At 40.1% G+C, this 15,979-nt stretch overlaps 1 protein-coding gene and 1 pseudogene across 1 annotated transcript; both read right to left on the bottom strand.

Moving 5' to 3' along the window:
• Positions 1-3,584: 3,584 nt before the first annotated feature.
• LOC136321689 (U6 spliceosomal RNA) lies at positions 3,585-3,684 on the bottom strand (annotated as a pseudogene).
• A 1,954-nt stretch (positions 3,685-5,638) lies between these two features.
• On the bottom strand, positions 5,639-11,070 carry LOC136321079 (HLA class II histocompatibility antigen, DQ alpha 2 chain-like). The gene is made up of 5 exons (XM_066254154.1): positions 10,934-11,070; positions 7,232-7,480; positions 6,530-6,811; positions 6,121-6,295; positions 5,639-5,943 (listed from the first exon to the last, which is right to left on the bottom strand). Exons 1-4 carry the CDS (start codon positions 11,013-11,015, stop codon positions 6,141-6,143), a joined length of 768 nt encoding a protein of 255 aa, XP_066110251.1. The 5' UTR covers positions 11,016-11,070; the 3' UTR covers positions 5,639-5,943; positions 6,121-6,140.
• Between the last annotated feature and the right edge of the window lie 4,909 nt (positions 11,071-15,979).

The following is a 15,979-nucleotide window of genomic DNA, read 5'->3' as shown; positions in this document are numbered from 1 at the left end:
ATTGTTATCAGAGATTGTCCTTGTTTCTATTGTGACCTTGTTGGAGCATTTACTTGTAGTTTTGTTTTGTTCTTTGTATCTGATCAGATAACACCCTTAAGTATTTCCTACAGTGGAGGTTTTCTGGTAATAAATATCTTCAGCTTCTGTATGTCTGCAAACGTTTTTACTTTGCCTTCATATTTGAAGAATAACTTTGATGGATATAGTATTTTTGATTGGTAGTTCCTCTCTTTCAGTACTTTGAATGTTTGGGTCCATTCTCTTCTGGCTTCTAGAATTTCTGCTGAGAAGTCTGATGATAACTTAATGGGCTTTTCTTTATACATTATGTTCTTTTTCCTATATGTGTTGAAGATTCTTTCTCTTTCATTAATTTTTGACAATTTTATTATGGTGTGTATTGGAGTAGGTCTGTTTTGTTTAGGTAACTCAGAGTTCTGTTAGCTTCTTGAATTCAAGGTTCTAACTTTTTCCATAAGCTTGGGAAATTCTCATTGGTTATTTGTTTAAACAGGCTCTCCATTCCCTTCTCATTCTCTTCTTCTTCTGATATACCCATTATTCTTATATTGCTCTTTCTGATAGAATCAGACAAATTTTGTAGAGGTCTTTCTTTTGTCAAATTATTTCATATATTTATATTTTCATTCTGAGAATGTAAGTTTTGTGAAGATGATGAATGTATTTGTTTTTGTAACCAGAAAGAGATTCAACTATGTAAAGTAATAGAGAGAATTGTGTCATGTAGCAACAGTTCAGCCTTAAATGATTAATTTATGGGCAATTTTGTATAACTACTACTTAATCTTACATGCCCACTGAAATATTTGGAAGATAATTTTAAACATCATAACATTTTGCTCACAACTATTTTATTATGGAAATCTACAATATAATGACTTTTTAGAAGCATAACAGCAATCTTATTACCACACTTAAAATTAGATACATAATTCCTTAACACAGTGTTCAATTTTTCTGTCTCACAAAATTTTTCATAACAGTTATTTTGTTTACATATGAGTTAAAACAAAGCATAGCATTTGGTTGATATGTTCCTTCTATTTTTTTAAAAAAATATTACCTGAAAGGCAGGGAAGCAGAGAGACAGAGTCCTGCATGCGCCCTGACTGGGAACCACCCAGCAAGCCCACCAGGGGGAAAGTTCTGCTCATCTGGGGCTGCTGCTCCATTGCTTGGCAACCAAGCCACTTTAGCACCTGAGGTGAAGCCATGGAGCCATCCTCAGTGCCTGGGGCCAATTGGCTTCAACCATTCGAGCTATGGCTGTAGAATGGAAAGAAAGAGAGAGAGAGAGAGAGAGAGAGAGAGAGAGAGAGAAGTATGAGGGGGAAGGGTGGTGAAGCAGATGGTTGCTTCTCCTGTGTGCCCTGACCAGGACTCAAACCTGTGACTTTTACATGCCAGGCTGATGCTCTACTGCTAAGTGAACCAACAGGGCCTCCTCCATTTTAAAAATATATAGTTTCTCAGTTGTTTATTTTTCTTTGCAAACTATTTGATGAAGAAATAGTTGTTTGCCTAGTATAACTTCTATTGTTGTGGATTTTGTTGGTTGCATACCTGTGATGTCATTTACTGTGAGATTTGTGCCCTGAGTTCTAGAAAATAACACTAACACCAATTATTAGTATCTTTTGACTACTCACTAGTTAACAAGCTGTGAGTGAAGTGTTAGATCTGTAAGAAAAAATTTAATCCTTCCAAAATACCTAGTTTGCATTGGTAAGTACAAACCTGTTATATTTTATGTAATTTTTATGTTATGTGACTTTTAGGTGGTATGATAATAAATATTAATAAAGACATACTTTATGCACACTATCTGAAATAATTCAAATAACTCAAAAAATTTTAAGAATCACAAAATTTAAAGTTATGAGGACTGATTTCCAACTTTATAGTAATGTTATGTATTGATATTACTTTTAAAATTTCTAGCTGATAAAAAGAAATGACTATTCTCATTTTTTAGAGTTAATTTTGCTACTCTAAAATTATATGAACACTTTATAAATGAATCTCTTTAATAAAATGTAGCAATCAATAAACTTGCTTTTCTCAGTACTTCATAGAGAAAGAGCTTGAAAAGGAAAACATTTAAATATTTCTTGGACACAGTCATAATAAAATTCAATATAACCTTTATATTACAGTAAGATTCAGAGACATAACTCCCCCCCCACATGAATGCACATACACACTCACACATACACACTACCTCTAATATGTGGAGTCCTTACTGTATGAGTGATTGAAATTTAAAACTCTTCTCAGAACATTTGCACATTTTAATATGACTTATATATTTTGTCCTTACTATTATTTTTCTTTTATACATTTGGGATCATAATTGCTGATTGTTTTTAATGCATTTTATTTTACAGTAATTTTATGTTCACAGCAAAATTGGGTAGAAAGTACAAAAATTTCCTGTGTACACCCTGTCCTTACATGCATAGTCTCCTCCATTATTAACATTTCCTACCAGAGTGGTCCATTTGTTACAACTGATGAACTTACATTGACACATTATTATCACCCAGAGTCTGTAATTTATATTGGGGTTCACTCTTGGTGTTGTATAGTAGATGGGTTTGGGCAAATGTATAATAACCTGTGACTGCAATTAGAGTATCACGCAGACTTGGCTCTCGTTTGGGTTCCCTGCATGTATATTCTAATTCCTTGCCTGCATTTACAATTCTTCTCTCAGTTCTGTCTCAGGTAGTATTTTCTATTTTCTCCTTGAATCTTTTCCACCTTCTTCAAAAAAGCATATATACATACAAATCTGTTGAATATAACATACCTTGACTAAAAGTTTATGAGCCATAAAGAAGGGACATACATATCTTTTTTAAAATTTTTAATTTCTTGTGTTTACATAGATTCTAGTGTCCCCCCAAATGCATCTCCCCTACCCCATGTTCCCCACGACATTCCCCTTACCCCCCTCCCCACCATGCCCTCCTCCCTCCAGGATTTGCTTTTCTGCTCTCATCCCATCCTATCATCCCTTTCCTTCTGTCCACTTTCCCTCTGGACCTATTCTGTTCATCCCGCCTCTGTCTCTATTCTGTTCCTCAGTTCATATTTTTCATTGGATTCCTCAAATGAGCGAGGTCATATATATTTTATCAGAGAGTAAAAACCTAAAGTCATATATTATAGTTTTTGTTCTAGGAGTTGTCTTAGCAACCCTTCTGCCAATAACCTGTCACTGACCACTATACCCTATCTATTCTCTCAGCCTAACCCACTCTCAGCCTCTCTCATTCTAGGGAGAAAAATATCTGCCTGTTAAAGTATGAGAAGAAATTCTTATATTGCTGCATGTTTCAATCTCCTAAATTAGTAAAAGGTTTAAAAAACAAAAGTTCTTTTCATATGATATGATCCATCTTTTCATATAATATGATCCATTGATTTTAATAAATTAATTATGCATGTAACTAGCATTTTTCTTTTTTAAATGTTTTTTTAATTACAATTGACATTTAATATTATTTTATATTAGTTTCAGGTATTTCATAGTGTCTACACATAAGATATGGGCAAAATATATGGACTGCTTCATGAATTGCTTCCTTGCACAGGGGGCATTCTAGTCTTCTCTGTATCATTCTAATTTTAGTATGCGTGCTGCAGAATGAGCACTAACAACATTTCCTTATGTATTTGCATAGTGTCTGTAAGGCACTGCCTATATATCAAGATTATTCAGCCTGACCAGGTGGTGGAGCATTGGACAGGGACGTGGAGGATTCAGGTTTGAAACCCCGAGGTCATCAGCTTCAGTCCAAGGTCACTGGCTTGAGCAAAGGATCACTTGGTCTGCTATAGCCCCCCGATAAAGGCACCTATGAGAAAGCAATCAGTGAACAACTAAGGTGCCACAACGAAGAATTGATGCTTCTCATCTCTCTCCTTTCCTGTCTGTCTGTCCCTATCTGTCCCTCTCTCTGTCTCTCTGTCACAAAAAAAGAAATAATTATTCAAATTCTGTCAATACCTCTATGAAGTGAATACTACCATTCCCACACTATAAATGAGAAAAATAAGGCACAGAAATGTTAGATGCTGCAATTAGAGTATCATACAGACTTGTTGTCCCTGTCCAAGCCTTCTGCCTCCGTGAGCTTAAAATGTAACTGGGAAGAAAGACAAATATAAGCATACTAATGGGGACAGCATAGTGCAAAGTGTGAGGGGTGACCTCGTACATTTTGCAGCTGTTCCATGATGTCACTCTAAATTCAGTGAATGGACTCAGTAGTCACAGAGTGGAAAGACTGAGGCAACATGGTGAAAATAATCACAAGAGGCACAATGACTCCAGGTCAGGTCACTCACACTCTCAAGAGACAAGTGTCAGAGATGCCCCTCTGTTTTAAATTTATTTAGATTTTATTTATTCACTTTTAGAGAGAGAGAAGAGAGAGAAGAGGGGAGGAGCAGGAAGAATCAACTCCCTTATGTGCCTTGACCAGGCTAGCGCGGGGTTTTGAACCAGCGAACTCAGCATTTCCAGGTCAATGCTTTATCCACTGCGCCACCACAGGTCAGGTGAGAATCCCCTCTGTTGATCCCTGTGCTCTGCCAGGGTTTCCACTGGGAGACGGTGAACCGAGAGGAGGACCCAGCACCCACAGCTGCTGCTCCATTGTCTCAACAGTGCTGTCCCCCTGTGATTTCTCTCTTACAGGGTCACCCTTTCCTCAGCCAGGAATAGAGAGGGCAGGGTCCGGGGAAGGTGGACTGTTCTGCTGCTCGACAAGGCACCCAGGGACACAGAGGTTCACGGAGCCTGACCTGGACTCATCTGCCTGGACATACTGCAGTCACATTCACTCCACTGTCCCTGACCTGCCATGGTGACACAGGAAAATCTCCGTGGTTCTCTAGCAGGACTTCTTCTAGGATATGAAGCAGCTACACCTGCATTCTATGACCCGAAATAGGTCTGTGGTTTCCACTCCTGTCTAACCCTAAGTAAGGACAGAGCATTTGGTTCTTCTCAGGTACCCAGGTTATTGTCTTATTCTAATGCCCTCCTAATTAACTTTCATATCTTCTCCAGCCTAAAGAATTTTTATTTTTTCAAAGGCAAAGAGAAGAAAGAAAAGCTTTTACAATCATCATTAATTTTTTTTACAAATTTAAGGTTTTGAAAATTTTTTTTTTACTTTTTGATACTAAAATTTTGATTTTTGGTACTTTTGAAATTCGAAGTTCTTTTCCCCTAATTCCTCTGTCATATCGTCTAAAAGCTACATGACAATAAGTATGGACTTCCTTCTTGCTTTTTGTATTTCTGCTGTATCTCATCTTCATGAAGGGCAGAGGGCACATATTACCTCCATTGAAGCCTGAATTGGGGGTGAGTGACAGTAGCCAAGGGTGGGAACCAGATGAAGAGAGAAATCTTAACCTCAGCTAGGATATCTAAATATTATCAGGCTCTATTTGGTTGCTTCTGTGTTACTGGCATGAAATCTGATCTGGAAAATAAAATCAAAGGGCTGGGAAGCATACTGAATAACATAACTGCTATTCTTAGTTATGGTCCTAGTCAGCCCTGAGATGAAACAGAGGAAAACATTCATAAAAGTCCTCATAAAGGGGATTTATTGCTTCCACGGAGACATCAGAGCAGGGCAACAAGGAATTATGTAGCTGGATGGAGTATCCCAGGGATCCCCATATAGCTAATGGCTGAGAAAAGAAAAAAGAATATCAGGAGGTGAGGAGGAGAATTCCAAGGTGTCTGTGAGCTCTGAGCAGATACAGCAACTGGAGTCCCAGAAAGGAGAGAGAGGAGGGGCATTGAAGAAGGGATAAGATGAACTTGGCCAGAGAATAGCGCTGGGTCACCCAGCACATCCGCTCTTCCGCTCTCAGAGGTTGGCCGTGCACCTGCAACACCAGCACAGACGTGAGATTCCTGGGTCTTAGGGCCTCCTGTGCCAGATCTTCCTGCTTTTTCCCAATTCTACAACTTTTCAACCACAACTGTGTCCAGGACCTCTTCCCACTTTCCTTCCTCCTGTGCTGTGTCTCCAGGTCCCAGCTCTAACACGTCTGAGTCCTCACCTTTCCTTCCGGAGTGTGACTCACAGGGGCCCTTGCTGTCTGGAGGCACCACCGGAGCGCAGGCCCTGGATAATGAAGACGGTGCCCACCACGATGCCCACGAGGCCCACGGCCAGCCCCAGGGCGCAGACCACCGTCTCTGTCAGCTCTGACATCGGGGCTGGAACATCAGGCTCTGTGAACGGGAGGGTGAGGAGTCAGAACACAGAGCGCTCCTGTGCACGGACAGGGGGTGCGGAGGGAGGGGCCGTTCTGCAAAGCCGTGGGGCACAGGGTTAGGGGGCGTGTGCAGTCTGTCATAGAAACCTTGACGTGTTAGTGCTAGGGCCGGGGGAGTTAGGGGTCATCGGCAGGATGTGTGACGTGACAGAGAACAGGAGGCAGCAGGGGGTGTGACACTCACACTCACCCCAGTGCCGGAGGAGCGGCCCGTCCAGGCCCCAGTGCTCCACCCTGCAGTCATAAACCTCGTCCTCAGAAGGGAGGAAGGTCAGGTAGCTGATCTTGAGGAAGGAATCATCATTTTTGGCGAGGAAGTTGGTTTCAGAAACACCCTTTGTGACTGACTGCCCATTGCTCAGCCATGTGATGTTGACCACAGGGGGGAAGATGTTGTCCACGGCACAGATGAGGGTGTTGGGCTGACCCAGCGTCACAGGAGACTTGGGGAACACAGTCACCTCAGGAACCTCTGTGGTGAGGACACAGCACTGGATTAGATTTGTGTCCTCATTCCATCAGGAGGAGCCCTCCCACCAACATCCCCATCGGACAGTGAGGGAGCTCCTGGTCCCCTCTGCTGTGAGCCGGGGTACCTGCCCCACACGTCACCCCGTGTCCTTCTCCCTGAGGGTTGATAGTTAAAGTAGGGGGTCTGTGGGACCCCTCTTTGAAAGATATGAAGGCTATGCTATGGGTATAAGGATCCTTGAATCACATAATTTTTGAGATGGGAGTGGATGAGGGTTCAATAATTACTGTGAGAAGATCTGAGGACTCCTTTGAAAGGAGAGAGCTTTACAGAGTAGTGAGGGGATCTGTCTGAGGGAAGGAGATAGTGAGGCCTGTATGAAGGGAGGTTCACTAAAGAGACAGGACGGTGGGCACGTACCATTGGTAGCAGCAGTAGAGTTATAGAGTGTACTCATGATGCCCAAGTTGTGTTTTGATATAGCAATGTTTCTTAGCGCACCCTGTGGGTCAAAACCTCCAAATTCACTGAACACAGGCAGCCACCAGACCGTCTCCTTCTTCTCCAAATCCACGTAGAACAACTCATCCCCATCAAACTCTTCAATGAACTGGCCAGAGTCACCATAGGACTGGAAGAATTCTGCACCATAGGCAGCAACATGGTCAGCTGATGAGTGAGGGTGGAGAACAGGAGAGAAAAGGATCTTATTAACAAAGTGACAGAAGAAACTGACTTCTAGATGTTGTGTGTCCACCTCTGGCACCGTCTGGAGACACAGTTCCCAGCACCTGCTCCCTCCCCTCAGTGATGGTGGTTGTCCTGTGAGGATCCAGACTGCCTGTCCACTCTCCAAGAACAGAATCTCAGGCTTGTTTATTGCTATTCTCTGTCAGCCTGGCTCAGCATCTTATGAAAAATATTGTACTGGAATGAAACAAGGAATAAATGAATAATTGTGGCATCAGTTTTCTTCCCTAGAGATTCACTTTATGCCTGTCTGCTTTCTAAATTTTCTCTCTTACTTAACTTCTTCCTCCATTCATAACACACTCATTATGGGTCCTCTCCCCTCAGGACTGACTCAGAACAGAACATTTTCTATACAAGGATTCCTTCCTCCTTTTCTTTTTAATCAAAGAAAGATGTCTTTATTTTAAAAGAGTTTCCTGTAACTATTTATATTTTAGGGTATAAGAAAGAGTATGATAAAGACAGTGACCATATTACAAAATATATATAAAAATTAAGTGGTGTTTCTAAGGTCTCTGTGTTTGGAACAGCAGTGATCCTCAGAGGAGAGCACCTGGTTTCCTGTGAAACAACAATGAAAACTATTAGATTTAGGATTTCTGTTATTTTCCAGCCCTCCTTTTTTTTCTTGAAGGACACTACAGTTCCTCTCCTTTTTCTGACTCAACATTCACATTTGTTGAGGCCTCGAGGTAAACTCTGGCCCTTCCCTCGAGTGGACAGTGTACTTCACTGAGGATGCTGAGGTGGATGGTCAGCCAGCACAGCTGGACTCTGTCCAAATGAGTCAAGCTGGACAACGCATGAAGATACGTCTGAGCCTTTTTCTATTCCCTTTTCCCACACTTCCTCATTTACTGAGTATCAACAAGTTTCATACATTGTGGGGGACAGGGAGCAAAGCATGGATCATGCATGGTCTCTGCCCTCCGGGACCTTACTGGATAGGGGAGTCAGGTGAGTAAAGGAGCCAGTATGGTGCTGTGGGGAGTCCTCCACAACTGCCTCATCTGAAATCAAACCAAACGACATTATCTTTTCATGTTCTTTGATCTTTGCAAAGGTTTGTTTTTCTTCCTGAAATTGTCTTTGAGGACTTTTTGAACACTTCCAGTTCATTCATGAAATTTCTGTTTAGTGACCAACTTCTTAGCTAAGTTCTCTTGGTAAACACATTCTTGTCCACAATATGATCTCCAACACCTCTGTCCAATGTCCTTCTCTACACGTTTCTCTCTTCCTCCTCCCTACCCAGTGTCACCCCCAGGTTGGGAAGGTCCTCCAGCAAAGCCTCCTTGTCCTGTAATGCTTCTTCTTGACTCGCTTTTCAGACATGAATATATGAGATCATGCTCTCACCTGGTGTTCATCCTGGGCTGCACATGGTGCCCGAGAACATCACAGTTCTGGGACAGCTGCACCTAATGCTGTTTCCCAGTTTCAGCCTCACTAGGTCCCTGTCCTGCTCAGCACTGGTCCTGCCCTCCTTCCCCATGCTGTCCCCATCACTAATCTCTAATCTGAGCGCCCTCTAGGGACAGACAGTGTGTCTTTCCATCTTTGAACCTCCAGCACTTAGCTCACTGTGTGCTCAGAAATGTGTATTAAATATCAGTGGCTCTTCTCCAGGATGACAGAGATTTGGGAAGACTGGAAGACACAGAGGTAGCAGAATCCTAGGAAAGTTAGACTCAGCAGAGACCAGGCTGCATTATGACTTGTGAACCCTCAGCACTTGTTGCTAATGTGAGGTCTTTTCCCCATAAAATAATATACAGTCATGTTTTATGACTACATTTGTATAAAGACAGATATAATCCAAGCTAAATTAAAATAGTTTCTTCTTCTGATTTTATGAGAAAATAAAAGTTTCATGGGTTCCTACAGGCATAGCAGGCCCTTGGCCCTGTGACCACTGGGGGTCATGGATCGGTCACAACTGACCGGGACACGCTGGGTGACCCTGAGAACAGGGGATATGGACGTGCTCTGGAGAAGCAGGTGGAACGTCACTACAGACAATGTTAGGTGGGAGCCACCATGCGAGTAGAGTTGTTAAAGGTTAAAGAGTCCTTTCCACTTCCCCTTTGAACTACTTGGCTTTTCTACATTGGTTTTCACAAACCCAATCTTCATGCAACAAAACAACAGAAAAAAGAGCCAGATGGGTCCTGGAAAGAATGGAGGATGAAGGAATGTCTGAAGATAGGGTGGAAAGGGGTGACAGCAAAGGTAGGGGATGCAGGGGACAAGGACTGACCCTATGCTGGCCCACTCTCCCTCTCCAGAGCTTCCTCAAACGGGGTGAAGGGCAGGACGTTTGGGCTGACAGCTGGAGACTAATATAATTTAATTCACCAACTTTTCATCACAAAGTTCTCAATTTTAAAATAATAATATTCCTTACTTTATTAAAGAAAAATTATAAAGCTATACCTGTAATAGTCATAATTTAAAAATAAGAATATCCTTACATGGACAAGAGTGTGGTGGTTACCAAGGGTGGGGGGGGAGGGAGGACATGGGAAGGAGGGAGGGAGAGAGTTAGGGGGAGGGGGAGGGGCACAGAGAACTAGATAGAGGGTGACGGAGGACAATCTGACTTTGGGCGAGGGGTTTGCAAAATAATTTGATGACAAAATAACCTAGACATGTTTTCTTTGAATATATGTACCCTGATTTAAAAAAAAAAAAAAAAAAGAATATCCTTGACATTTATACGTATGTCTTCATTACTTGGGGAGCCTATCTACATACTTATTTTACCTGATGTTTTTGTGAGATGACACAGAAAAGGTAACAGATCAAGTGAGGACGTGGTAACATGACTTGTCTAAGGGCGTCCAGTGGGCTCCTTACTACTCCCCACCCTTGTCAGTTCTCAGCGTGGGAACGTATGCAAATCTGAGACAAAGAAAAGAATCCTTCTTTATGTCTATGTGGTCTATGTAATACATGAAACTATTTGCACCAGGAAGGACTACAGAAGAAATTATAAAAAGCTCCAATAGTCACTCAGAAAAATTTGGGAGCACTAGTACATGAATTTCTAGTAACAAAACACCCACTCATGAAAACACCCGTGTCTTTGAGGCAGTCTCGGCATAGAGCCCTGCAGGCTGTGTTCACTGGATCCAGCACTAGAAACAGAACACTGTCCTCAGAGAAGGTGCAACAGCACAGCTAGCAAAGACAGCAGACTGGGACTCTGGTTTTCTAAGCGGGGAAGGACCATGCTTCTTGGATCTGCTTCCTGTTGAGAATGGCTTTGAGGAATCTCTACTAGTTCTATGCGAATCTCTATGTTTTTCACCCTCCAATTCTCTGTTTCCCAAGACCAGTCCCCAATCCACTCAGTGGTGCACTCACCCTCAATGTCTTCACCTCCACAGGGACTCATCATGGTGGTCAGGGTGAGGGTCCCCCAAATCAGAGCTCCGTTTAGAGTCATTGTCTCCTCAGGGTGGTCTCAGCAACAGCTGTTCTGGGTTGTAGAACAGTGATGAGGACAGAGCTGAGAAAGAATTCTAAAAACACCCAAAGGGACTCTTCAGATTGGGTTCTGGCCAATCAGAAAAATCCACTGTGATGACACCTCAGTTGCCAGCTGAAGAGTTTGTACAAAGAGGCCTGGCAGAGAGTGGGAAACCCCCTGGCTCTGCTGCAGCCTCCACTGGGGGAGGTTTCTATGAAGGGGAGGGGAAGGTATCAAATCACCATCTTCTCTTAGTCTCTGTACCTGCTGGTGGCGAGGGGGTGAGGATTTCTGAGCAGCCATGTGGACAGATGCAGCCATCACTAATATGGCATCCTTCAGGATTTTCTGGGTTACAACCTCCAAGAATTCTCCAGAGTTGATCCCCCTTCCTGACAGCTCAGCCCCCTCCCTGCTCCCTGGCCCCATATCTGGGTGAGCTGTCTCTCTTTTTTTCTCCCACAATGCATATGAGATCCTCTAAATTTTTAGTTGACCCACATCACGGGGACCTCTGCTGGTGGGAGCCAACAAAGTAGCTTGGCCTTTTCAACTTACCAATATTTTTCACTCCATAAGATGCACCTGACCATAAGATACACTTAGGGTTTTAAGGAGAAAAACAGAAAACAAAATATTCTGAAATAATGGTGTGTTAAAATATTTAATAAAATACCATATTATTTGCTCTGTAAGACGCATGGGCATTTTCCCTTTCACTTTTGGGGCAAAAAAGTGCACCTTATGGAGTGAAAAATACGGAATATAATAAATCTGTCGAGTACTTTATTTTCTCACACCCTCAAAAGCTCCCACATTTGTAGCTGAGGAAGAAAAGATGGTGTGGTGCTTCTACACTCACTGCAGGATCTCACAACTGAATTTCTTTGTTGCTTTTAGTACTCTTCATGATCCATGTTTTGATGCTGCTTATTTAAAGGAAATTTGGGGACATTTATTATACTAAAGAAAACTGCTGGCTTACACAACGATTTCTTTAAAAAATTTATTTAGAAAATTAAATTTAACAGGTTGACATTGATCAATAAGAGTACATAGGTTTCAGGTAAACATTTCCATATCTTTAGAACAGTTGATTATGTTGTAAATCCATCACTTAATGTCAAAATATTTTTCGTCATTGTATATTTGTCCCTCTTTACTCTCTTCCCCCAACTCCTCCCCAAAACCCTCACCTCCTGGTAAGCACTTCACTTTTATTTATGTCCATGAGTCCCAGTTTTATATTCCGCATATGTGCAAATTTATATAGTTTTTAGCTCTCTCTGATTTACTTATTTCACTCAGAATGTTCTTAAGCTCCATCCATGTTGTCGTCAATGGCAATATGTCATCATTTCTTATGGCTGAGTAGTCTTCCATTGTATATATGTACGACAACATTTTTATTCAGTCTTCTGTAGAAGGACACTTTGGTTGTTTCCATGTCATGGCCACTGTCAATAATGCTGCAATGAACATGGAAGTTAATGAGTCTTTATGCACCAATATTTTCAAGGTTTTTGGATAGATATTCAGTAGAGGGATTGCTCGGTTATATGGTAGCTCCATTCTTAATTTTTTAGAAGAACCACCATACTATCTTCCATAATGACTGTACCAATTTACATTCCCACCAGCAGTGAGGGAGGGTTCCTTTCTCTTCACAGCTTCTCCAACACTTCTATTACTTGTCTTGTTGATAATAGCTAATCTAACATGTGTGAGGTGGTATCTCATTGTAGTTTTGATTTGCATTTCTCTACTAGCTAGTGAAAATGGGCATCTTTTCATATATATGTTGGCCATTTATTTATGTGTCTTCTTGGGAGAAGTGTCTGTTCAAGTCCTCTCCCCATTTTTAAAAATTGGATTGTTTGCTTGTTTGTTGCTGAACTTTGTGAGTTCTTTATATATTTTGGATATCAACCCATCATTGGAGTTGTTTGCAAATATCATCTCCCATTTAGTTGACTGTTTGTTTTGTTGTCCGTTTCTTTTGCTGTGCAGAAGCTTTTTAGTTTGATATAGTTTCACTCATTTATTTTTGCCTTTACTTCCCTTGCCTTTGGAGTGAAATTCGTAAATTTATCTCTAAGGCCAAGCTCCATGAGTTTAGTATCTATTCTTTCTTTTGTGTAATTTATTGTTTCAGATCTTTTGGTTATGCCCTTGATCAAATTTGACTTATTTTTTTGTGCAAAGGGACAAACTAGTCAAGTTTCATTTTTTTTTGCATGTGGCTTTTCAATTTTTTCAGCACCATTTATTGAGGAGGACTTCTTTTGTTCATGGTGTGTCTTTGGATCTTTTGTTGAAGATGATTTGTCCACAGATATGTGGTTTTATTTCTGGGCTCTCAATTCTGTTTCATAGGTCTGTGTTTTTGCGAGTACCATGCTGTTTTGATTATCGGGGCTCTATATTATAATTTGAAGTAGGGTAGTGTGATACTTCCAGCTTCATTCTTTTTCCTTAGGATTTCTTTGGCTAGTCAGAGTATTCTTTATGGTTTTATACAAACCTGGTGATTTTTTATTTTATTTTTTTAAAATGACATTGGGATTCTGATGGGGATTGCATTGAATCTGTATATTGCTTTGTGTACTATGGCCATTTTAACATGTTGATTCTTCCAATCCATCAATGTGGAATATTTTTTCATTTCATTGTGTCCTTTTCAATTTTTCCAATTATGCTTTGTAGTTTTTAGTATAAAGGTCCTTCACATCCCATGTTAAGTTTATTCCTAGGTATTTTGTTTTTTGTTGTTTCAATTGTAAAAGAAATTATATTTTTGAGATTTTATGAAGTTTTATCTTTGGCATATAGAAAAGCAAGAGACTTTTGTATATTGATTTTGTCTCTTGTGACTTTACTGTATCAGTTTATTGTTTCTAATAGTTTTTCAGTGGAGTGTTTGGGGCTTTCTAGATTAAAGATAATGTCATCTGCAAAAAGTGATACCTTTACTTTCATTCTTCATATGGATAACTTTTATTTTCTTCTCCTACCTGATTGCATTGTCCAGAACTATGTTAAAAAAGAGTGAAGAGAGTGGGCAGCCTTGTCTTGTCCCTAATTATAGAGGAAAAGCCTTCAGTTTTGACCAATTAGTATGACATTAGGTGTTGGTTTGTCATATATAGCCTTTATTATGTTGGGATACTTTCCTCCTATACCGATTTTATTGAGTGTTTTCAACACAAAGGGATGTTGTATCCTGTTGAATGTCTTTTCTGCATCTATTGATAGTATCACATAATCTTTGTTTTTTGTTTTGTGATGTGTTACCTTATATTGGTCGATTTATGTTTGTTGAACCACTCTGGTGCTCCTGGAATGAACCTCATTAGATCGTGTTGTATTATTTTTTAAATGTGTTGTATTCAATTTGTAAGTATCTTGTTGAGGAATTTTGAATTGGTATTCATTAGCTATTTTGGTCTGAGATATTTATTTATCTACTTATTTATTTATATATCTCTCTATCTATCTCTCTATGTATCTATCTATTTATTTATTTCTGTGTGTGTTTTCTCCTTGCCAGGTGTTGATATCAGGGTGATGTTGGCTTCATAAAATGTGTTAGGGAGTATTATTTCTTTTTCTATTTTTTTTGAAGACTTTTGAGAAGTATAGGTAGCAAATCTTTGAACGTTTGGTAGAATTCACTGGTGTAGTCATCTGGTCCTGGACTTTATTTTGAAGGAAATTTTTTTAAAATTAATTAAGTCATTTATTTTACAAGGACAGAGAGAGTCAGATAGAGGGATAGATACAGACAGACAGGAACGGAGAGAGATGAGAAGCATCAATCATCAGTTTTTCGTTGCAATATCATAATTGTTTATTGATTGCTTTCTCATATATGCCATGACCGCGGGCCTTCAGCATACTGAGTAAGCCCCTGCTCGAGCCAGTGACCTTAGGTCCATGCTAGTGAGCTTTTTGCTCAAGCCAGATGAGCCTGCGCTCAAGCTGGAAACCCTGGGGTCTCAAACCTGGGTCCTTCCGCATCCCAGTCAAACGCTCTATCCACTGCGCCACTGCCTGGTCAGGCTTGAAGGAAATTTTTTTATAGTTATTTCTATTTCTTCTCTGCTTATAGGTCTATTTAGGTTTTCCACTTCTTTGTGACTCAGTTTAGAAAGATTGTATAATAATAAGAACTTATGTATCTCTTCTAGATTGTTAAATTCAATTTCCTATAATCCTTTTAGTAGTCTAGTATAATCCTTAGTATATCAATAATGTCTGTGGTAATTTCTCCTCTTTCATTTCAGATTTTGTTTATATGAGTCCTTTCTGTTGTTTTCTTAGTGAGTCTAGCCAGGGGTTTGTTAATTTTATTGATCTCTTCAAAGTACCATATTTTTGTTGTATTACTTTTTCTATAGTTTTTTGTTCTCCATTTCCTTGAGTTCTGCTGTAGTTTTTATTATTTCCTTTCTTCTGCTTATTTTGGGTTATTTTGTTCTTCTTTTTCTAGTTTTTTTAGATGTAATGTTACCTTGTTTATTTTGGATCTCTTTTGTTTTTTTGATACAAGCTTGTAATGATATAAAATTTCTTCTTATTATTGCTTTCTCTGCATCCTCCGAATTTTGATATTTTGTGTTGTTCTTGTTTGCCTATAAGTACATTTTTTGACCTTTGCTTTTAATTCTTCTTTGCCTTAGTCAGTTTTTTAGCAGTATGTTGTTTAATTTGTACATTTTTGGGGGTTTCTTTACTTCCTTTTTGCAGTTGAAGTTTAATTTTCTAGCCTTATAGTCAGAACATATGCTTGGTATAATTTCAATCTTCCTGAATTTATTGAGGTTAGTTTTGTGGCCCAAAATATGGTCTGTACTGGAGAATATTCCATACACATTGGAAAAGAATGTGTAATCTAATGTTCTGGGATGAAATGTCTTGTAAATGTCAAGTATGTCCAT

The sequence above is a fragment of the Saccopteryx bilineata genome, chromosome 1 (genome assembly GCF_036850765.1).
Source record: "Saccopteryx bilineata isolate mSacBil1 chromosome 1, mSacBil1_pri_phased_curated, whole genome shotgun sequence".
Taxonomy (NCBI): domain Eukaryota; kingdom Metazoa; phylum Chordata; class Mammalia; order Chiroptera; family Emballonuridae; genus Saccopteryx; species Saccopteryx bilineata.
This window is presented reverse-complemented; position numbering and strand designations above follow the sequence as displayed.